The sequence below is a fragment of the Balaenoptera acutorostrata genome, chromosome 1, assembly GCF_949987535.1.
Source record: "Balaenoptera acutorostrata chromosome 1, mBalAcu1.1, whole genome shotgun sequence".
NCBI classification, from domain to species: Eukaryota; Metazoa; Chordata; class Mammalia; order Artiodactyla; family Balaenopteridae; genus Balaenoptera; species Balaenoptera acutorostrata.
The window spans coordinates 56,029,695-56,054,337 of record NC_080064.1 but is presented as its reverse complement, the minus strand read 5'-3'; the positions used below and the strand labels follow the sequence as shown (position 1 = coordinate 56,054,337).

The window sequence follows — 24,643 nt, the reverse complement described above, 5'->3', positions numbered from 1 at the left end:
CTCAACTTGAGAAATGACCCCAGTGTTCCATGGAGAGGTTTAATATTCTGGGAAGACAGGAAAGTCATTCATTCCCTCCAGCAGTTAGAGAACAGCCATTTATTTATTATTAATGACACGAATTTAGATGCTCAGAAAGGGGGAGCTACGATCCATGCATTTTATTTGCTTTTAATTTTATCCCATTAGAGTCTTAAATTTCTTTGCATAGTCAAGATGGTCAGGAAGCCCCTGAAGTTGACTGTGGCACTGAAAGGAGGCCTACTTTCAGTTTGGCAACTGATCTGCTAGGTTACAAAGTGAATGTAATTTGCCTTGAGGCACAAGAAGTGGTCCATAAACAAATCACTATAGCCACTAAGACTGTCCGTTCATACAGTTTATTTCACTAGACTGCAATTTTATACACAGTATGAAGAGGTTTCCTGATAGCACACATATAGTTTACTTTCTGTACTGCTGAAGAACCACTTTTATTTTTTTTTTACATTATATCGTAATACCCTATCATTAAAACATTATTCAGTGAATTTTTTCCAACTACATATAAACGGAGATTTACCACACACACGGTGCAAGAATGTCTTTATAACATATTTGGATCACAAAATGTGAATCTAAAATACATCACTGTAATTAGAACACTACTTTAAAATTACAATGCCCCATGTTATATTAGCCAGATTTGATTAAACTCTGTATACATCACAAAGCAGTTTGGTGGGTATCTTCTTGGATGACTGGCAGCAGCTTTTAACTATGATTTCAAAAGAAATCTTTATTTAAGAATCAAAATTTTGAATTTGAAAAACTTCTTCCTTTATGTGTTCAACATTCTCAGAATCAAAATGGGACATTAAAAAATTTATAGTCTCTAAAACAAGGAGAATAAATCCAACCCTCCTTTAGCTGAAAGGCTGGGGGTGTAATATTAGGTTTTGTAGAAACCTAAGGAAAGCACTGTATGGGAAATGGAAATTAGTTAAAAAGAAACATAACATTTCTTTAAAAGCTTCCTGGATTCCTCTGCCCCTCCCCACCTCTGTCGCCAGCTCTGTCACCACCTCTGTCACCTCTGTCACCACCTCTGTCACCACCTCTGTCAAACACAGAAAAGAACACTGCATTGCAAATCAAGATCTATTTCCATGAAATGATGTTCTAAAGAAAACATATGTAAACAAGTCAGAGAGAAAGATTTCTTCATTTCCCCATTTTTGTGGAGTGAGGCAGTGGGATGGTATCAGTTAAATAAGATCTAGAACTCCTTAATCAAAGAACCACTTCATTACACACAAAACAGCTAGGGATAATTGGTGAAAATTTCTCATGTGTTTCCTTTTCTTTCCCCCAAAGTTTGAGAATGTTTGAAAGTTCAATAAATAGTAGAAAAATAATCCTTTACTTAGAAATTTTGAGATGCATCATTTAGAGCTTAACATGAGTTCCATACAGCAACTGTGGTGTCTAGGTACCGCTAAGAAACCAGGTGAAATCTTCAAAGCACACATTTCTCTCTGCAGGTGCCACGTTCCCAGTCTCCGCTGGAGCATATTTTTCTCTCTTCCAGTTAAGGAGAGCCGAATGTTTCGGGCTCCTCGGAACATTCCCCTGGCTCAGCTTAACCAAGGCTCCCAGTGTTTCATTTGTAGGTTCCATCTCTGTTTAGAGGTTTGCTTCTGTTCATTCCGTTGGTATTATGGCAGGTTCATTAATCAGACTTATTTCCCCTCCATTTCACAACCAGCCTCGCATCTTCACAAATGTGATTTTGTCGTTGTTTCTCTTGTTTTGAAATATGTTAACAGGCAGGAAAACGAGTTAAACGACTCTGGACAAAGCACAGACACAAGTGGATTTGATGCTGGCTCTTTCTCCCTCCAGAACACTCCATATCTCCCAGATCTCATCTTCTGATGGAGGTGAGGAGGTTAGCATTCCGCGTCGACAGTGTGTACAGTCACAGCCGCCTGCAGGTGGTGGCCGTGATGCAGCGTGGGGTGGTGTAGGCGGTAGTGGTGGAACTTGTGACTTAGGAGGGCAGCAGTCTGAGGTGGGGTGTCCAACTCCAAGTCTTCATCGTGGTTTCCCACGTCCACCCCGGCCGACAAGGGGTCGTTGGTGCACGGAGGGTTTTCGCTGTCTTCCTGTGGGCTCATGGTGCTGTAACCTAGAAGATGAACACAACAAACAGGCAGCTGAGGGCTTCCAGATGCAGGGAGGAGACGTCACTGCAGATTTCTGGGGCACTGGGAGGCGCTCCTACCTTTGTGTTACATAAGTGTCAATGTTTGCAGACTGTCAGCAGACCTCGAAGTGACTTATTTTTAAAGAGATCTTTCGTTAGCTCTTGCCTTAAAGCAATTACACAATAAATACATAATCATTTTAGACAATATGAACAAGAACCCTTTCCCCAAATGCCCAAACCAACAAAACCAAATCAAAAATCAGCCCAATCCTTTCTGATCCATAGACCCCACAACTGACATTTGGGGAAATGTCCTTCTACACTTTTCCCTGAGATAAGATTAAGGCTATTTTTTATTTTTGAGGGGAAAAAACAAACAGCTTCAAGACAAAGATCCTAACAGGACTCAGATCAGTTGGGGGCTGGTGGGGGAAGCTGAGCTTCAAAATGCCTGAATGTGAGGCCACAGTAAGAACAAAAACAGCTGCCACCATGGCAGCCCTGGTGTCATGTAATTCCTACACACCAACAAGGCACGTATTTTAACGTCCATTTTACAGGTGAGGGAAATGATGATCAGAGAGGTTAATGAACTTGCCTGAGTTCCAGTCCCTAACAAAACACTAACTCTGCGTACATTCATAGCAACTAGCAAAAGAATCAGCTATTCTCTGTGTAAGCTGGTTCACTGTATTTAAAGATTAATTTCTTTTGGTATTCTAAGTAATACATATTTCAAAAGAAAATGCCCTTGCTGATCAAAGGATTTCATTCCAAGAACCTTGGCATGTTTTTAAATATTGCAAAAAAAAAATCCCCTTTAAGAATTTTGAGAAGTGACAGCTCATTAATATTTCCGCTGCATCTACAGTTAGCATCAATCAGCACTCACCCGTGGGTAGCGCTAGTCACATCCGTGGCTGCAAAACTGACATGCTTGCATACTAAGCAAGCAGGAATAGTTTGTGGTTGAAAATGTTATGCTTCGTGCAAAAATGAGAAAGGCAATTCTCAGTCCTCAATGAAATGTTGTTCAAACAACATAATTCTTTCAGTCCCACTCAACAAATATTTATCAGGCACCTACTATGTATAAGACACTGTGTTGGGCACTGCAGGAGACCCGGAGATGAAAACCTGATCCCTGCACAAGGAGCTGTTACGCTACTGCTTGAGAAATAAAATAAGTACAAGCATAGCTCAGTTCAATTATTCATTTATTGAAGACCATCAGGAGGCTGAAAGGAGAGACTATGAAACACGAATAAGAGATGTCCCTTTTCCTTAAGGATTTCACCACTGAGTAAGAGACACATATATACAAAATTCGGCTTATTCTAGTGCAGATAATGGTAAGTGCTATAATGGAGGTTTAATTGAAATCCAGCAGAGGGCTTAACTAATGCTGGCTGAAGGACTGGAAAAGCATCACAGGAGAACTCATACTTTAGTTGGGCTTAAATGGATGAGTAGGAGTTTGGTGAAGTGGCTAGGAGTAAAGGAACAGACGAGTATGGCCAAGAGGTGTAGAAACACAAGGCTATTCCTATGCCACGTGGCTAGGATGAGTGCTAGCAGGTAGATGGAGGAGAGACTTTAACTTACAAGGTTTTGAGCAGACCAGAAAAATAGCACGATCATTTCTGTATTTTAAAAAGAGAGTTCTGGAGTCCCTCCCATCAGGAAACTTACACAAGCCTCTTAGATAGCCTCATCCACCAGAGGGCAGACAGCAGAATGAAGAAGAACTACAATCCTGCAGACTGTGAAACAAAAACCACATTCACAGAAAGACAGACAAGATAAAAAGGCAGAGGGCTATGTACCAGTTGAAGGAACAAGATAAAACCCCAGAAAAACAACTAAATGAAGTGGAGATAGGCAACCTTCCAGAAAAAGAATTCAGAATAATGATAGTGAAGATGATCCAGGACCTCAGAAAAAGAATGGAGGCAAAGATTGAGAAGATGCAAGAAATGTTTAACAAAGACCTAGAAGAATTAAGGAACAAACAAACAGAGAAGAACAATACAATAACTGAAATGAAAACTACACTAGAAGGAATCAATAGCAGAATAACTGAGGCAGAAGAACGGATAAGTGACCTGGAAGACAGAAAGGTGGAATTCACTGCTGCAGAACAGAATAAAGAAAAAAGAATGAAAAGAAATGAAGACAGCCTAAGAGACCTCTGGGACAACATTCAACGCAACAACATTCGCATGATAGGGGTTCCAGAAGGAGAAGAGAGAGAGAAAGGACCAGAGAAAATATTTGGAGAGATTATAGTCGAAAACTTCCCTAACATGGGAAAGGAAAGAGCCACCTAAGTCCAGGAAGCGCAGAGAGTCCCATACAGGATGAACCCAAGGAGAAACACGCCGAGACACATAGTAATCAAAGTGGCAAAAACTAAAGACAAAGAAGAATTATTGAAAGCAGCAAGGGAAAAACGACAAATAACATACAAGGGAACTCCCATAAGGTTAACAGCTGATTTCTCAGCAGAAACTCTACAAGCCAGAAGGGAGTGGCATGATATACTTAAAGTGATGAAAGGGAAGAACCCACAACCAAGATTACTCTACCCGGCAAGGATCTCATTCAGATTCGATTGGAGAAATCAAAAGCTTTACAGACAAGCAAAAGCTAAGAGAATTCAGCACCACCAAACCAGTTCTACAACAAATGCTAAAGGAACTTCTCTAAGTGGGAAACACAAGAGAAGAAAAGGACCTACAAAAACAAACCCGAAACAATTAAGAAAGTGGTCATAGGAACATACATATCAATAATTACTTTAAACGTGAATGGATTAAATGCTCTAACCAAAAGACACAGGCTTGCTGAATGGATACAAAAACAAGACCCATATACATGCTGTCTACAAGAGACCCACTTCAGGCCTAGGGACAGATAAAGACTGAAAGTGAAGGGATGGAAAAAGATATTGCACGCAAATGGAAATCAAAAGAAAGCTGGAGTAGCTATACTCATATCAGATAAGATAGATTTTAAAATAAAGAATGTTACAATAGGCAAGGAAGGACACTACATAATGATCAAGGGATCAATCCAAGAAGAAGATATAACAATTATAAATATATATGCACCCAACATAGGAGCACCTCCATACATAAGGCAACTGCTAACAGCTATAAAAGAGGAAATCGACAGTAACACAATCATAGTGGGGGACTTTAACACCTCACTTACACCAATGGACAGATCATCCAAAATGAAAATAAATAAGGAAACAGAAGCTTTAAATGACACAATAGACCAGATAGATTTAATTGATATTTATAGGACATTCCATCCAAAAACAGCAGATTACACTTTCTTCTCAAGTGCGCACAGAACATTCTCCAGGATAGATCACATCTATGGTCACAAATCAAACCTCAGTAAATTTAAGAAAATTGAAATCATATCAAGCATCTTTTCTGACCACAACGCTATGAGATTAGAAATGAATTACAGGGAAACAAACGTAAAAAACACAAACACATGGAGGGTAAACAATACATTACTAAATAACCAAGAGATCACTGAAGAAATCAAAGAGGAAATCAAAAAATACCTAGAGAAAAATGATAATGAAAACACCACGATCCAAAACCTATGGGATGCAGCAAAAGCAGTTCTAAGAGGGAACTTTATAGCTATACAAGCCTACCTCAAAAAACAAGAAAAATCTCAAGTAAACAATCTAACCTTACACCTAAAGGAACTAGAGAAAGAAGAACAAACAAAACCCAAACTTAGCAGAAGGAAAGAAATCATAAAGATCAGAGCAGAAATACATGAAATAGAAACAAAGAAAACGATAGCAAAGATCAATAAAATTAAAAGCTGGTTCTTTGAGAAGATAAACAAAATTGATAAACCATTAGCCAGCCTCATCAAGTAAAAGAGGGAGAGGACTCAAATCAATAAAATTAGAAATGAAAAAGGAGAAGTTACAACAGACACCGCAGAAATACAAAGAATTCTAAGAGACTACTACAAGCAACTCTATGCCAATAAAATGAACAACTTGGAAGAAATGGACAAATTCTTAGAAAGGTATAATCTTCCAAGACTGAACCACGAAGAAATAGAAAATATGAACAGACCAATCACAAGTAATGAAATTGAAACTGTGATTAAAAATCTTCCAACAAACAAAAGTCCATGACCAGATGGCTTCACAGGTGAATTCTACCAAACATTTAGAGAAGAGCTAACACTTATCCTTCTCAAACTCTTCCAAAAAATTGCAGAGGAAGGAACACTCCCAAACTCATTCTATGAGGCCACCATCACCCTGATACCAAAACCAGACAAAGACACTACATAAAAAGAAAATTACAGACCAATATCACTGATGAATAGAGATGCAAAAATCCTCAATAAAATACTAGCAAACAGAATCCAACAACACATTAAAAGGATCATACACCATGATCAAGTGGGATTTATCCCAGGGATGCAAGGATTCTTCAATATACGCAAGTCAATCAATGTGATACACCATATTAACAAACTGAAGAATAAACACCATATGGTCATCTCAATAGATGCAGGAAAAGACTTTGACAAAATTCAACACCCATTTATGATAAAAACTCTCCAGAAAGTGGGCATAGAGGGAACCTACCTCAACATAATAAAGGCCATATATGACAAACCCACAGCAAACATCATTCTCAATGGTGAAAAACTGAAAGCATTTCCTCTAAGATCAGGAACAAGACAAGGATGTCCACTCTCACCACTATTGTTCAACATAGTTTTGGAAGTCGTAGCCAAGGCAATCAGAGAAGAAAAAGAAATAAAAGGAATACAAATAGGAAAAGAAGAAGTAAAACTGTCACTGTTTGCAGATGACGTGATACTATACATAGAGAATCCTAAAAATGCCACCAGAAAACTACTAGAGCTAATCAATGAATTTGGTAAAGTTGCAGGATACAAAATTAATGCACAGAAATCTCTTGCATTCCTATACACTAATGATGAAAAATCTGAAAGAGAAATTAAGGAACACTCCCATTTACCATTGCAAAAAAAGACTAAAATACCTAGGAATAAACCTACCTAGGGAGACAAAAGACCTGTATGCAGAAAACTATAAGACACTAATGAAAGAAATTAAAGATGATACCAACAGATGGAGAGATATACCATGTTCTTGGATTGGAAGAATCAATATTGTGAAAATGACTATACTACCCAAAGCAATCTACAGATTCAATGCAATCCCTATCAAATTACCAATGGCACTTTTATGGAACTAGAACAAATAATCCTAAAATTTGTATGGAGACACAAAAGACCCCTAATAGCCAAAGCAGTCTTGAGGGAAAAAAATGGAGCTGGAGGAATCAGACTCCCTGACTTCAGACTACACTACAAAGCTACAGTAATTAAGACAATATGGTACTGGCACAAAAACAGAAACATAGATCAATGGAACAAGATAGAAAGCCCAGAGATAAACCCACGCACCTATGGTCAACTAATCTATGACAAAGGAGGCAAAGATATACAATGGAGAAAAGACAGTCTCTTCAATAAGTTGTGCTGGGAAAACTGGACAGCTACATGTAAAAGAATGAAATTAGAACACTCCCTAACACCATACACAAAAATATACTCAAAATGGATTTGAGACCTAAATGTAAGACCGGACACTATAAAACTCTTAGAGGAAAACATAGAAGAACACTCTTTGACATAAATCACAGCAAGATCTTTTTGATCCACCTCCTAGAGAAATGGAAATAAAAAGAAAAATAAACAAATGGGACCTAATGAAACTTCAAAGCTTTTGCACAGCAAAGGAAACCATAAACAAGACGAAAAGACAACCCTCAGAATGGGAGAAAATATTTGCTAATGAATCAACGGACAAAGGATTAATCTCCAAACAGCTCATGCAGCTCAATATTAAAGAAACAAACAACCCAATCCAAAAATGGGCAGAAGACCTAAGTAAACATTTCTCCAAAGAAGACATACAGATGGCCAAGAAGCACATGAAAAGCTGCTCAACATCACTAATTATTAGAGAAATGCAAATCAAAACTACAATGAGGTATCACCTCACTCCTGTTAGAATGGGCATCAGCAGAAAATCTACAAACAACAAATGCTGGAGAGGGTGTGGAGAAAAGGGGACCCTCTTGCACTGTTGGTGGGAATGTAAATTGATACAGCCACTATGGAGAACGGTATGGGGGTTCCTTAAAAAACTAAAAATAAAATTACCATATGATCCAGCAATCCCACTACTGGACATATACCCAGAGAAAACCATAATTCAAAAAGACACATGCACCCCAGTGTTCATTGCAGCACTATTTGCAATAGCCAGGTCATGGAAGCAACCTAAATGTCCATTGAGAGATGAATGGATAAATAAGTTGTGGTACACATATACAATGGAATATTACTCAGCCATAAAAAGGAATGAAATTGAGTCATTTTTTGAGACGTGGATGGATCTAGAGACTGTCATACAGAGTGAAGTAAGTCAGAAAGAGTAAAACAAATATCGTATATTAACGCATGTATGTGGAACCCAGAAAAATGGTACAGATGAACCGGTTTGCAGGGCAGAAATTGAGACACAGATGTAGAGAACAAACGTATGGACACCAAGGGGGGAAAACCGCCATGGGGTGGGGATGGTGGTGTGCTGAATTGGGTGATTGGGATTGACATGTATACACTGATGTGTACAAAATTGATGACTAATAAGAACCTGCTGTATAAAAAAAAAAAAAAGAGAGAGTTCTGGGACTTCCCTGGTGGCGCAGTGGTTAAGAATCCGCCTGTCAATGCAGGGAACGTGGGCTTGATCCCTGGTCCGGGAAGATCCCACATGTCGTGGAGCAACTGAGCCCGTGCGCCACAACTACTGAGCCTGCGCTCTAGAGCCAGCGAGCCACACATACTGAAGCCCGCGTCCTGCAACTACTGAAGCCCACGTGCCTAGAGCCCGTGCTCCACCACAAGAGAAGCCACTGCAATGAGAAGCCCACGCACCGCAATGAACAGTAGCCCCCGCTCGCCGCAACTAGAGAAAGCCTGCGCGCAATGAAGACCCAACGCAGCCAAAAATAAATAAATAAATTTATATATAAGAAAAGAGAGAGAGAGTTCTGGTGGCAGTTTGGAGGCTGAATAAAAAGGAGAGAGAGGGAGGCAGTTAGGTTATTGCAACAGCCCAGCTGAGAGTTGTTGAATTCAAACTATGGGATTGGACAGACAGCTCTGGGGTGGAAACAGTAGTAGTTCATCAGCAATTTGATGTGGGGGGCTGGGGTTGAGGGGTGGTTAAAGAGGACTGCAACTTACAGTCAGGATGATAAGAGAGGGTGACTCCAAGATCCTGAGTCTCAGGGAAGGAAATGAATTTTGTTTTTGCACATCTTGATTTTGAGAGTCTGTGAATAACATATGTAGAGATACCCAGCCAGAAAAATAGGCACGTTGGCCATAAATCAGGACAGAAGAAGGAGAGTTCGCTGTTGTGTGTCTATGATTACTGAGTGCCCTCTTGGTGCCAGATGCCAGGCTAGGGGCTCAACAGAAAAAGGGGTAAGGTGAGGCCCCAGCTTCTGAGAAGCCCACTGTTAAGAAGGGGAAACACAGGTGCGAAACCAGAGGCATGACAAAGGAATATCAAAGCTGATGATCTTGGCTTAGGATCCTGGAGGAAGTGACATGTAAGGTGGCCCTCACGGGAGAGAGGGGTTCACTAGGTAAAGAAAGGGGTGGAAGATACTTCAGGCAGGGAGATGAGCATATTCAAAGACCAGAAGACTGAAAGGCTCCATGGATTTGAGGAATGGGGAAAAGCTTCCTGTGTAGGAGAAAGAGCAAGAGATGAGGCTGGACAGGCAGGCTGAGACCAGCCCAGGAAGGCTGGTCAAAGGGCAGGGGGAAGGTAGATGGCAGTAATATAACGTGCGCTTTAAGGTGATCCCTTGTGGCAATGAGGAGGCTGGCCACAAGGAAGGAGGGATCTGAGGCTCAGAGGACAGGGGACTGAGCAGCGGCCCGAGAAGACGGCAAGGCCGTGAAGTGAGACACTAGCCATGTTTAAGTGCAGCAAGCAGCTGCTCAAGTTCAGGGAAGGGCTGGCTCTGGTGACCAAATGGACTTCCTGGTGAAGATGCCAAGAGGGTTAATATCCTTGAGGTTTCTAGGTTCAGATGCTGGAGGAATAGTGATGCCTTTACCCAAGATTAAGAGATCAGGAGCCAGAACAAGATTCTCAGCTTCAGTAGTGCGAAGTCTAGAATGTAATATAGGCTTTAAAACCTCAGTTACAAATGTTCTACACATAAGAGACTGAAGTACTAGAAAACACATTTTAGCAAAATCTCAGTGTCTGTGTCGATTATTTTTAGCCAACCTTTAGTGCTAGGCTGTCTTCATCTTGCCTCCTGGATGCCTTCCTGACTCTGCTCATTTACAAGCACCCATCAGAACTGACAGCTGATTTTCCCATTCGTGGTGTAAAATTCATAGTGGTCCTTCCCATCTTCCCTTATCTTGCTGTTGTGCTTCATGTTATGTTTGAAGGTCTTTTCTGGGAAACCTTCCCAACCAACATCCACCCCACCCAGTCATACCAACCTACAGGGGTTCTGGTGTCTCTTCTGTGAGTTTAAACGTTATTCTGTGCACATCCCTATCTTAGATTTTACCATATTACAAAAAAATATAGGGCTGTCTGGTCCATTAGCAAACTCTTTCTTAAAGTACGAGGACTTATGCCTTACACAAAGCATGCGCTTAAAAAAAAAAATCACATAATTTTTTCAGCAATCTGTGGTTCTGTCTGGTGTGACATTTTACCAGTCTCATCTAATAATGAAGACATTCTAGGATTCACTGGGCCCTGCCTGGAGTTCTGACTTAGAGTCCAGGGGTGCTCTGAACCTGGCTGGTCACAGGCCCAGGTGGGTGGTGACCTTGCAGCCATTCCCAAGGCAACTCGGGGGCAGCCCTGTTTCTCCTGGTGCTTTCTGATGAGAATCCCAGCAGGGACCCCTCCGAAGGGAACCGCTCTGGGGCAATTCTGTTTTATTTCCTCAGTGGGACACTATTGCTCAACCCCTCTGTAACTTACTCAGGCTTCCTCTTATCTCAGTAATTCATGGAAATCTGGAGGGAGGGAGTAGCATGTTTCAGAGAAGCAGGAGAAAGCCAAACACGTGCTCTCACTTAGCAAATTAACTGAGCGTTTACTCAGCGCCAGGCAATTCTGTGGAGTGCTGGGAACAGTGATGCATAAGACAGACGCGGTCTCTGACCCACGCAGGAAGCAGCACCATTTAAGACACAGAGGACATTTACAAACACTTTCAAAGAAAGACTCCTTTACTATCCAAAGGTGCATGCAGAGAAATTCCTGCAAAGCCAATTTCAAGGCGAAACAGGCTTCAGGAAGGAGGCCTGGCATCCATAAGGAATAGAAGAGTCAAATTAGGCTTTTGCTCTTTGGCATTCTGCTAATGTATTTATCTGACGGTTCTTAAGAAAACCCTCTTGATGGCAAGGGATGTTAGGTCCCTCTGGGGACTCACTCACCCCTTTGTTGTCACAGCGAGTAACTGCAGGAGAATATCTCTGCACTTCTAAAAATGGTTTCGTGGTGCACTATGTAGTTTTTGACCAGATTTTCAAGGTTCAGCATTTGCGTTTTAAGTCTTTTGGAATTTACTTCGTTAGGGGAAAAATTCCCATTTACAAAGAAAAAAATGTTGCTTAATGTACATTTGTAATGTTTCTAATGAGATGGTAACTAAAACACAGATTCACAAGGAACAAATACATACTGGTGATTTTTAACTTAAAAATAAGCCAATTGATGATTAGTTAGAATATGATATTTTCAAGAGAAATAATGGGCAACGCAGAGTGTAACAGTTAATAGTCAAGTGCTGGAAAACAATCATTCTACATGGTGTTAGAATGTTGATAAAAATGATTCTGCTTTTCAGAAACCATTCTTATTTTGAGTAGTTTTTTTTAAGATACAAAAATTAAAAATTAGGTCCTTTTAAAATACAAAACTCTGTTGGCCACATGAAATATTTCTAGTTAAAAATGCAGCCTGGAGTCTCCAAGTTTAGCTTGGTAACATTTAGTTTTAATTCTGGGAGTATCACCATTCTGAACCATACCATGAAAGTCTGGTCTGTTCAATACTTATATATTTATATATTTTATTCTTTTGAGGTTTCCTTTTGTGCATGTACCCCCTCCCCCCAGAGTCTTACATGATTTACTTGCAGATAAAAGTGAACTCTCTTCCCATCTTCTTCTTTGTTCCACTTCTTTAAGGAAGCTGTCATATTCAGCCTTTTATCAGTCTTGTGAATACATGCATGCATTTACAGTTTCCTGCTGGATTATCAATTCCTTGAGGGCAGAGTGGGTATGGAGGTGAGGTCAGCTCTGAGCTCATGCCTGCCATGTGTTATCTCACTTCATCCTCACGATAACCTTACCAGGGAGGAATTTCTAATCCTGTTTTAATTATTAGGAAACTGAGGTCCACGTAGCTTCACTAAGGTCTCACTACCTGGAAAGAAGGGGAGAGGTGGGATTGCAAGTGAATTCTGCTTGACCTATCTTATAAGCTCTTCTATACCACGCTGCCTGGCAGAAATAAGGCCCATCCCGCCCCTTTCCCCAACTCCTTCCTCTCTGCCAAGCAAACAGCAGATGCCCGCCTGATACCTTCACCAAATAAGAGAACACACGCTTGAGCAAGTCATGTGCCACAAAAGAACTAGATCAGATTTCCGTGTTTAATGTGTACCCATGGCTTATCCCCTAGGTACCACAGGGACTTTAGCTTGATGCCACCACTTTTAGTGACCCACCATACAGGTTCAGGGATATGACAACACTCGGTTAAATGCTGTTGACTTTGTGGTGCGTTTGGAATTACGTGGAATGTCAGTGTCTTCCACTTCTTCTGGCATTGCATTCTGTCTGCATGAGAAACTTTGGGGATCCAATTATTGTGAAAAATGAAAGAAAGCAAGCCCTTAGCTAGATTCCTTGGCTTTTGGATGCTGACACTGCACTATTCCTTTTATCTCAGCTGTTGCTTCATATGCCATTTTTACTAAGATGATGGGAGGGCTAATGGAACATTAGAAACATCACTCAGAATTCCAATTTTGTACTGAAGCAGTTTCTACCAGGGGAAAGAGAAGGGGGGGGGGGGGGAAAGGGAGGGGGAGAGAGAGAGGGAGAGGGAGAGAGAGAGAAAGAACTCAGTATTTCTGCTGAATAAGAAATTATTTCTGTTGAACTTTAGTAGCCTCAAACCTGTTTTATTATTCAAAGGAGAAGAGACACAGAACTGCCTGGCAGAATGAATTTATGCAGGTTCAAAGGTTTTTCTGGAAAAAAGGCAGAAAGTCAAAGAAACTGAGAAATTTAAGTTCTGCTTTGACTCTCCATAGAAACCAGAAGTTTCTATTTAGTTGGTGGGAACAATGCCATTCAGAGCCCAAATTAAGAGTCCCCAATTTAAAAATCAGACCTTTGGCTTCTCCTGTTTTCCAAAGGGAATCTGAATACCTGGCTGTCGTGTAAAAGGCGACATTGGTTGCTTTGACGAATATCTACTCCTGCATTTTTTAGCACAGGTGTGGAAGCACACTGCTTGAAGACATTTTTTTTTTTTTTCAGGGTAGATGTGGAGGAAGCAGAATAAAAAAAGCATAAATGCATTATTTATGCATTAAAAAAAGACCTGATTCTGGGAAGAAAAGAAAGATTTCTGGAAAATTAAACAGCTATATGAAAAACAAAAAGATCTGACAATTACAGGAAAGGATGTACACTTCTGTTATATTTTTGTGCAACAGTGGCAGGGATGTCTAGACAGTAGGACACATCTGCTGTTCTCTGTGACAATAAGCCATACGGGCACTGGGAAGGTGAGAAGGTACATGGTGGCCATGCTGTTGGTACAGCCGTGGACTTGATAATTGGTAGCTCACTTAGCACCCAGTGTCTCTTCACAACTCAGCCCCGACCCTTCCTGAGCATCTTACAGGCACTTTAGGCACCTCCATGACTTTGTACACACCAGTCCCTTTGCCTCTAATATCCTTTGTCCCTCGCTTTTCTTTAATCATCCTTCAAGGCCCAGGGTAAGTGCTGTCTCTTTGGTGAAGCCTTCCCTGGGGCTCCAGGCCAGGCAGGAGGTCAGGGCATGGGACACCAGATGACCGCATGGATTCTTGCCAGGCCCTGAGAGTATGTGGCCAAGAGAGCCCTTGTTGATGCTGGTGTTTGCCAACCAACATCACTGGGCAACAGGACCTATGAGTAAGCCGATTCACTGAGAACCAAGTGGGGTACCGCTGGTTCTCAGTGAATGGGTAAGCAGGTACCATTGAGATGATCTGAACCCTTATTCATGGAGAAAACCCAGGAGGCAATCTGTGTGCCCAGAGGTCATCTCACGTATGCCTGGGAATGCTGAGCCATAAGCCAAACTCTCCTGGGGCTCTTATAAAAGTTTCATGTTGGAATGTATCTTTTTGGAAAACTATGTCAAAATAATTTACCTGAGCATGGAACAGGAAAGAGAGAGAAGGGTTACTTATGCATAAATAACTTGTGAGCACTGGCCCACAAGTGCACCAGGGTCCTCAGGGCCTCAAGCGCAGGAAGCCAGACCTTACCATGATCACTTTCTGTTCCCGAGCGACCCCAGTAGCGACGCCTCCTTTCTGGACTGTGTGCGTGCCGTTCGATGACCGCGGCTATAAATCGAGTATTGCTGACTGTGGAAGGCAAGGATGGTTAGTCACTCTTAGGCCAGTATTTTTATTGTATCAAGCGCATTTGCGCTAAGTAGGCTCTTTCACATGATGGGGGGAGTTATTCCTTGCAGAGCTAGAATGAGTAATTTTTTTAACAATTCTGACGATTAGGGGAGTTCGTTTTAGGACTGGGGCAGCAAGAGGTCCCTAATGACATATTTCCAACATGCACCAAGGAGATATACTCTGTATAGTTGAAGGCCAAAGTATCTCAACACACATGGAGCTCTCTTTTGATAGAGAAATGTTCTTTTCTTTCCCCCTGAGTTGTATACATTAGTTAAGGGATTTAAAAGAAATGCATACCTGATGACTCCCTTTCTACAATGCTATACTGGAAAGTAATGAGGAGGAGAAAGAAAGGGAAGAGTAAGGCGTTTTAGGCCAAAGTACTTAATGCAACAAAGAACACCCTGAAATCTTTTGAGATGTACTAGAACAAAGCAAATACCTATGCTTATTCCTAATGAAAATGGGGGAAAAAAAGAACCCCATCATGCCAAAGCATCTTAAACTTTAATACGAGAAAGCACATTTATTCTGGATTAGCCTCCTGCTGCCACGTTCTGCATGGAAGCAGCCTGGATACTCACTGATGCCTCTGTCTTCATGGCCGTCATCATCCCTTTCATCTCTGTCATTCTCCAGGTTGGACATACGCACTGACATTTCTACCCGTCATTCAAAAGAGAGAAACATGACTATTTAATCAAACAAAATCACCCACTTTAATGCCCTGCAGAGTGCTCATATGATGACTGGATGACAGCATTCCATCAATGAACTGACGCCCCATCTCATTTTTTTTTTTTTTTTTAAGGAGGAGGGAGCAGGAATCAGAAGAGAGAAAAAGAGGTGAATAATCCAGAGGGGCACCTGAGATTGATTTCTGGAGACAGAGGAGAAAAGATGTTGATTGAGGCTAACAGATCTTTAATCCTCTCCTCAAGTACCTGAAACGGAGGGAAGGGGTCTAAAACCACGGCTGACTGTGCTGATAAAATGGTGCTACAGAATCCTATAAAAGGCCAAGCCTAAGGTAACACTGGATGGCCGTCATCCTCAGTCAAACCAAACCTTATCAAGAGGAAAGAGCTTTGCGGTCAGCTCAGTTACTAAATCAGACAACACAATCCCATGATCCCCCGACAGGACTGCGACCACAGTGAAATATTCCAATATCAACTAATCATGACTGCTGCCAGGCTCCTGACCAAGTCCAGGAAAAATGATGAGTGAGCCTTATCTCCACAAAGGTCAGGGTAACACATCCCAAGGGGTTTTTAGGGAGGATGGGGAATGGTTGTTAAATGGTTTTTGTTCCTTGCAAACGAGCACAGATACCACATTTAACTCTTGATATGGAAGCCACAATTACCAATTAATCATTTTGTATCTGACTTCAAGTTCTTATCCAGGTTGGACAGTCCTTATCCTGTTTTAAGAGATGTGATCATTCCTTTGAATGTGTGTTCATTCACACAATATAATAATAGCTGCAATAGAACAGATTCATGTTCTTGCCAGTAGTGACCTGAGGTATTTTTGGTCTGCTCGTCTTTTCGGAAGAGCAAAGGCAGCATATCTGAGCTTAGCGAAGAACAAAATTTCCCACTCAGCTTCCCAGCTCCCCTGACTGGCTTATTCCAGAGGCAAGCTATGGCGGGCTCACGCCTGTGTAAGGAGAGAGATAATCTAGGGATTTTCTGGGGAATCAAATGGGGCTTGCAGGATTTAGGCCCTAAAGAATGAGCTGCGAACTAAAGGAGGGAAGCAGGCTTTGGGGACCTCCGAATCTACTCCACAGTAGCAGGAAATGTAGCACTGGTCTTACAGTCGCTTAAAGGCTTACAACTGGTTACTGTCGTTCTCGCCTTGGAACAGCCCTGGGAGCCTGCTGCCTCCTGGGGGAGCTTTGGGATTCCTTTGGAGCTCACCTTGGGCAGCAAGAGGAGACATATGCTGATGACTCCGGCGATGAATCTGATGACGGTATGCGTACACAGCCAGGACCAAGACCATGATGCAGCCCATGATGCCTCCGGCCACTGGACCCACAGGGGCACTTTTAATCATGTTCAATGTGACAACCTCATCACCTTCATTAAAATAAACAAACAGATATCCTTCATAAAGATTTCCCAAGTGTAGCAGGAGATGGGGACGGGGGTGAGATGGGAAGGAATGCAGTGGGAAGGGATTTAGTGAAGGTATGTAAGAATGGCTGCTTTAAGCTTTGAATCCCTTAAAGAAGACCCACCGAGATGTGGGAACAGGGCTTCCTTTAATTTCTGGTTCTCGGATGAAATGTTGCTTGCTTGCAGAGCACACAATTGGCAAGGACTTGTGAAATAAGCGAGTGGTTGAGGATCCCTTAAACATGCAGTGCCCAGTCTAAGGGCCCAGCCCTGGGCTGTGAGCTACTCTTAGCACAGAGGTGAGGCAGGGCAACGTGGGTCTCTTTGCACATATTGACTCTACATGGTGTCATTTATTTCAGTGGCTCAGTCACGTGACCTCCCAAAAGGATCAAATTTCAAAGCTTATTGGGTTCCCTTGAAGACACTATTTGCACTTTTCAGACAGGAAACTGCAGGTGGGCACATAAAGTGACTTCTTGGAGCAAGGTCACTTCAACCGTGTCCTAACTTGGTCCGGTAGTCATACGTGAGCTCAGAACCCTTCCTCACCTAGGAAAAGCTTTTCTTCCACAGACAGGCTAATGTGGGGAGATGTCAAAAAAGGCATTAGCTAAAGGCTTAAGTATCTTTTCACTTGCCAACTAAGCTTGAGGAGCCTGTGGTAATTCCGGAAAGACGCTGAGAAGGTCTCAGGGTGGGTATGCAGGTAGTATTTTTGGGGTCTTGGGGCCTAACCCCAGTGGTGTCCCTCCCAGCAATGTCCCTGTCCCCCACCCCAAGCCGCCCCACTGCACTGGACAGCTCTGGCTTTTGCCGACCTCAAGGACCTAAATACTACCTTGTAGCCATAAGATTTCTGCCTTCAAAAGTTGTGAGGGAAGGTAGCGGCAGGAGAGCGATATGCACGGGTCACTCTGCCCATCACCGGCCCTGTGCTTCTGACAGCTGGGATTCACATTCACACAACCCCAACAGTTCAGCTGCTCAGAAATCAGGCCTGATATTTCTCAGAACAAGCTTTATGGGAATGAATTCCAGGCTTGCAAAATTTGGCAGGAAAGATGGCTGCTTACTCTGCACAGTATAGCTAGCCAGCTTTGGAAGTAATTATTTGCCTTGGTTTTGCAACTAAAAACTACTGGCCAAGAAATCAGGGAAGTAGGGTAGAGAATTATTTTAAGATCTTTGTCCTAGTATAGAGGCAAGAAAATGTGTTTTCAAGAATCAAATTATTCTGGGTTCCCCAAAAACATACCTATTGCTCCCAGGTCATCAACATAGGGACTTTTGGCTCCAACAATCCCCCCGAAGCATTCTTTCTGGGGCGCACAGTAGGATTTGTCCAGGTGGGTCTTGCCATCGCTGTCTACCATGCACCATTCACAATCCAGCACACCAAAGCAGTCCCTGCCAGAAAGACAACGCTGAATGTTCCAGAAAGTGGTGTCATGCAGGGGAGAGCACGTGGACTTGGGCATCAGATAGCTCTCAGGGGTTCCATGACTCACTAGTGCTATAACTCCTTGAGCCTGAGTTTCCTTTCCTTAGAAAAGGAGAACAGCCATAGCCTGCCACGGGAAAGCTGTCTAACGTCCCTTAACAACTTGGAGATGAGGGAAATAGAACCGCTCTCTGTGAATCAAACCATGAAGTCCACACATCATGGATTAGTGCAGCGTCACTCAAAATCATCTTAAAAGACCACATGGCCCCAAGGTTTGTTAGACTTTGGCCTAACACACCCCAGGTATACGGTCATTAAAAAAAAAAGAAAAAAGGAAGGAAGGAAAAATTGATCAAACAAGTTGGGGAAACAGTGGATAAGTTAAACAGATTTCTTTGCTGCCAATTTCTTAGAACTTTTAACATGTTGAGTGCATTATGACACTCTAAGAAAATATACACAGTGTTTCTCAAGCTTAATAGGCTTTGGGTTACTGCATAACACACCGAATTAATCTATCTGATGCCCTACCATTCCTTTGCTAAAATACATACTGAAAGTAAAACTGGCTGCCCCTTTTACCCACTAATTTTGTTGAATCAAATGGCAGCTTGCAGCTGTTTAGTCCCAAACACCCTAGGGAGGAGGGCGAGGGAGCAGGGAGCATGTGGTTTTTAGTTCTCAACACTACTGTAAAGCATATCTGCTTTCTAAGAAAGAATTGATGAGCTTCAATGTATCACACATAGAGCTGGGTTCTGTTTCTAGAACCCATGAGTTCCTGCCCCCTTGCCCTTGCTTCTTCATGCCATTTCCTCTCTTACTCCTCTTATTTCAAGAATAACTTTCCCATCCACAGATGAGGCTACTAAGATATGGTACATGTGCCAAATAGCTGTAACAAGTGGAAACCAAATAACATTAAACCTGGTAGATAAAAGGCTTATCAAACTCAGTTCTGGATCCGAAAAACTGGTACATCTTTTTCAAACATCAAGAATGGGGATGATAAATATCATCTGGAAAAGCTCAACGAGGTTGCTGGTCCCTATTCTTTACTAGGTTCTGCTCCTGCAGCTATGATGCTGACGTGAAATCAGCGCCGGGCACTGCTTACCCACTCTCCATCCTCTGACTGCACCTGCTGTTGACACACTGGTGAAGAGCATCCTGCAGGCCAGGGTCAATAGCCGTGTACGTCACTGGCTCCTGGTGTACTTCACAGCTTGGGTTTCTACGTAGGAGCAAGTCTGAAGGTTAGGACCAATACCATCCATATTCCAAACTCATCATGCCCTTGGCCCCTGACAGTGTCAAACAGATCTGGGTTTGAATCCTGGCTTTGCCACTTAGCTATATGAAACCTTGGGCCAATCTGGCCTGAAAATCTGTCACTGTGATAAATAATGCTATATTATGTATGAGCATCTGTATGTGTGAAATGTTCCTACGTGTTTATCAAAGGGTTAATTTGAAAACTAAGTGACAGGGCCTCCCTGGTGGCGCAGTGGTTAAGAATCTGCCTGCCAATGCAGGGGACACGGGTTCGAGCCCTGATCCAGGAAGATCCCACATGCCGCGGGGCAACTAAGCCCATGTGCCACAACTACTGAGCCTGCGCTCTAGAGCCCTTGAGCCACAACTGCTGAAGCCTGGGCGCCTAGAGCCTGTGCTCTGCAACAAGAGAAGCCACCTCAATGAAAATCCCACACACCGAAATGAAGACTAGCCCCCGCTCACCACAACTAGAGAAAAGCCCACACGCAGCAACGAAGACCCAACGCAGCCAAAAATAAATAAAGTAAAAAAAAAAAAAAAAAAAGAAAGAAAACTAAGTGACTTACTGGGCATACAGTATCTGACACATGTTAGGCACTTAGTTAATGCTTGTAACAGTCTCATATTTTTTGTAAGTAGCACATATACTCAAAAAATTTTTTAGCATTTATATTCAAACCTGAAAGTGGACTTCACTTTAAGACACTATGGAGTTTGAAAACTGGCTCACTGAACAGCTCCATCATTAGAATGAATCACCTTCTTATACTTCCAACTCGAAACAAACCTATACACAAGACTCCCATTATAAATATGCACATACACACACATTTTAAATTTACCTGTTCTCTGCATTGGTGAGGTTGCCAGTGCACTCATTGACCTCTAGAGGGCACTCACAAGGACATTCACATTCATTTTGTTCCATTCTGAAAAGGAAAAAGAAAGTTACTATGCAGAGGGTTGATAAACTATATATTGTACATGCACTGAGGGAAATGAAATAAAGACACCATGAGCTAGTTAAAAGGGACAGTAAAAGTTATCACTAAAGGTTTAAATACACAGTTGACCTCAATCCATTGTTCTTTGGACAAGGATGTTACGAACAACACAGCTCTAAATGCTTTTGTAACCAGGACTTTCCTTTCCTCTAGGACACACCTGAACACTTCATGTTTATTTTGCAGTTGGCATCAGTTAAAATATTCAGTAGTGTGGTAAACAGAGAACATGACCCGTCCCATTTTTACCGGTGACAGTTGAGACAGAGCCGGTCCACCATGCTACAAGCACAGAAGGCAAGAGAGTCACACGTTTCGTTGACAATGCCGACAAATGCATTGGTTCCCGGGATCCTCGCCAGTCGGTATTTAGAACAGTGACTGCCATGCACAAGGTTCGTCAAATCCCCCTACAGACAACAGAGTGGTCAGAAGTGACAGACAACAATGTAAAGATTCAGCTCTACCATCCTGAAAACAACCCTTCAACCAACTGCTGAAAATAGTTCAATCCAACTAAAGCAAGCATCCTTTTCTTCGTTCTATAACAAGAAAATGTGATAGCTGGCTTCATGAAAGGTCTACAATATTTGAAAGCCAAAAATTCTAAAGCAGCACTGTAAAGTTGAGTATGGTCATTTTTTCTGCACGTGTCATATGTAGTAGGCCAATTATTTAAGCCCATGTTTGTTTCCATGCCAGTTATCCCTTATGTGTGCGTGGTGAGGATAAGCCTAACCCTGAGAATCACGGCACTGAATGTTTTCTTAGAGGTCTAGACGAATCCTTTCCTGCCTGGAAGATGCCCACCTTTACAATATAAGCAATAACATAGGCTTATCAGCCTGTTAGCTCCAATAACCAGGAATGTTCCAATTCCATTTTGGAATAACTTGGGCCATTAAGAATTTATTCTAATTCATATTCCACTAAAATTTGCATGTCTGAAAAATTTCTACTGCAATATCCTAGCTTCTCTGCTGAAGACTCAGGAAATCATTGTACAAATGACAGAAGATACACAGAGTAAGGCAGACTTTCATATGACAACCTTACCTGACAGCCTCCCTCTGATTACACTCCTGTTTGTCCATGTCTCCTTTACAGAAAGTGCTCGTCAGAACGGGTATGGGGGTTGAACAGAGCAATAATGACTTCCCTTGCTTTGAACACACTATCCTATTAATATATTCATTCTTAAAACTCTTCTAGTACCCTACACAATTGTTTTTGCACTTTTTCTGAGACTAAGTTCAGGATTTTCATTTAACCTCTTTTGTTTTTGACTTCAAGCTAACTTCATTTATTTAAAAAATTTTTTATTAGAGTACAGTTGATTTACAATGTTGTGTTAGTTTCAGGTGTACTAACTCAATACATCTTTATGATTATCTTTTTAATAATACATGTAATGATTTGTGAATACATTTACTTCTTGTGAATAACCTTTTGAATGTTGGTTCTGTCATGACCCATTCTCTCTCAGCTAGGATTATTTACAAATTAATAAGTATATCCTTAAGATCTCTAACCATATCCAGGTAAATCTGTAGCATCTCAAATCACAAGAGAGTATTGTAAGCTTTAAAAAAAAAAAAAAAAAAAAGGAATTATTTTTGGATGATCTACATAAGAGCTCTCATCTAACAGGGTGGATGAGCAAGAACTAACCTAATTTGGCTTTAAGAATTTAGGGAGACTGAGTAATCTCTAGAAGACAGGAAGAGAGGACCACGTGGTGCTGCATGTATTTATACAAGAGTGTGGGAACTGACTTCCGCAGACATTTCAAAGGGCTTGGATTGGGTAAGTCTTTAAACAAACAAAACCAAAGCAAAATACCAACTGTGAAATCTTAAAACACTCACTTCTCCATTCAGGGCTTTATATCCCACAACCATCAGGCTGGGGAGTTGGACTAAGGTCTGTCCTGTCCTATCACTCTAATTCCCAGGCAATGAAACAGCCGGTAATAGCTAACATTCAGACATAAACCATGACTCCATTTGCAATTCCACAGCCGGATGGGAGAAGAGAGCGTTGAGGAATCAACTTACCACGAGGCTCGTGTTGAATTTATAAAACCTCTGGACCGTTCTGTCGCTGAAGCTGTTGCACAGGTTCTTCTTTACAAAGTTGGGGTGGTTCAGGATGTCATTTGCTACCAGGGGCTCCTACCGAGGCCGAGCAGAACACAAGACAGACGCCATGTGGTTAGCGAGCCGCAGCCCGTTGGAGAACTGGGCTCTAGCTTCGCGACAGATACCTTGTGGGTGATGTGCTGCTGTTCCACGGGTGCGTGTCCTTTGGGGTCAATGAGGGTTGGATGCGCCACCAGATAACCCCTGTCCTCCATTATGAAGCACCTGTGCCAAGGCAATGACATCCCTCATTCACAGAAGCTGCTCTTCTATGCTTCTGGAGAGCATCTATCTTGCTAGCCCTGACACAAATTGCATTTATCAGGTTCTCAATAAATATTCATGGACGAAATGAAGGAAGGCGGGCAGTCAGGTGACAGACACATTAATTCTCGAGGCGCTGGATTACCTAGCATACAGTTTAAGGCGAGAGCTACACCTGACTCTGAGGTCACCTACATACTTCGTACAGAATGTGACCACCCAGACTAAGTAAGATGGGCTCAAAGATCTTTTGCAAGAATGTATAAAGTGGGACATTTTTTTTCTTTTTTCTGGGGAGGGAGATACTGAAAGAAGCAGTCTTGGGTATTTACAGGCACAGATATTAGGTAAACCATACAATTTCCTCTTTCAATGACAAACATACCTAAAATACAAGGTTCAGAGGACATGCAAAAATATATTTGATGGAAACACTAAATAAGTGAAGCTAGAACCGCTTTAATCAAGACTATATTCTGCTCTATTTTACTTTCCATTCGTCATAACAGTTTGCTGTGAATCCTGCATTCCCCCATTAAGGGCCAATGTGAAATTTAGCAGTGATATGAAGCATGGGCCATGAGTTGGAAATAAGAAAGCTATTTTAAAAAGTGGCCTGTATTAAATCAAGGGAATGCCCTTGCTTTGATCAGACGTGCTCTTTTGAAATTCAGGTGGCAAAGACTTTTGGTTCCATGAGCCTCTTTCTGGGGAAATGTACAAAGGAACAGTCTAAGCATCTGAAAATCTCACAAAGACGTTGGTTTAATAACTAAGTTCACATCAAAAGTACTACCCAAGAGTACCCTCTGGTCTTTCTAGCACCCAAGATATGGGAAACCTCTAATTACTGACTCCTAGAGAAACAAGAGCTTTTGGAGAATTCTGTGCCACAGTTACTCTTCTTGTTAGAAGCCAAATCTGTCCATCTAAGTCATAAACAGCATGCATCTTAGAAAAACAAAAGAACAAAAACCTCCTTAATAGAACGCCCAGGCAATGGACTCATTTTCTGACGCTGACTATGACAATGTGCTCGGCATTCAACTGGAGATACCTGACATCTTTTTCTTTGTATTTTGCAGCTAGATAGGATATGGGGTCTCTGAAGGGCTCACCTTATTTTGTTGCCACCATCTTGGTTACAAACTGGTAATAAGTCCATCAGAACCTTGTAGAAGTATCGAAGCGTGAAGTCAATGCCCATCACAGCCACAGTATGCCCGGAAGACAGCTGTGTACTTCATGTGAAAATGATCAGTGAGAATAAGAGGTGTGTCTTATTTAAAGGCAAAAGCTATGTTCACTCATAAGGACATTGTA

General features: G+C 41.8%; 1 protein-coding gene across 1 annotated transcript in view; it reads right to left on the bottom strand.

Annotated features, from left to right (window-relative positions):
• Nucleotides 1–364: 364 nt before the first annotated feature.
• Nucleotides 365–24,643, bottom strand: part of CACHD1 (cache domain containing 1) — a 212,037-nt gene continuing 187,758 nt past the window's right edge. The window contains exons 17-27 of the mRNA XM_007164743.2: nt 24,439–24,561; nt 23,182–23,281; nt 22,973–23,089; nt 21,165–21,325; nt 20,754–20,840; nt 19,751–19,867; nt 18,445–18,596; nt 16,986–17,147; nt 15,642–15,719; nt 14,908–15,009; nt 365–2,170 (exon numbers count right to left, since the gene is read on the bottom strand). Of these exons, the coding sequence (XP_007164805.2) occupies nt 1,932–2,170; nt 14,908–15,009; nt 15,642–15,719; nt 16,986–17,147; nt 18,445–18,596; nt 19,751–19,867; nt 20,754–20,840; nt 21,165–21,325; nt 22,973–23,089; nt 23,182–23,281; nt 24,439–24,561 (1,438 nt within the window). The 3' untranslated portion in view covers nt 365–1,931. The remainder of the gene's footprint in view (nt 2,171–14,907; nt 15,010–15,641; nt 15,720–16,985; nt 17,148–18,444; nt 18,597–19,750; nt 19,868–20,753; nt 20,841–21,164; nt 21,326–22,972; nt 23,090–23,181; nt 23,282–24,438; nt 24,562–24,643) is intronic.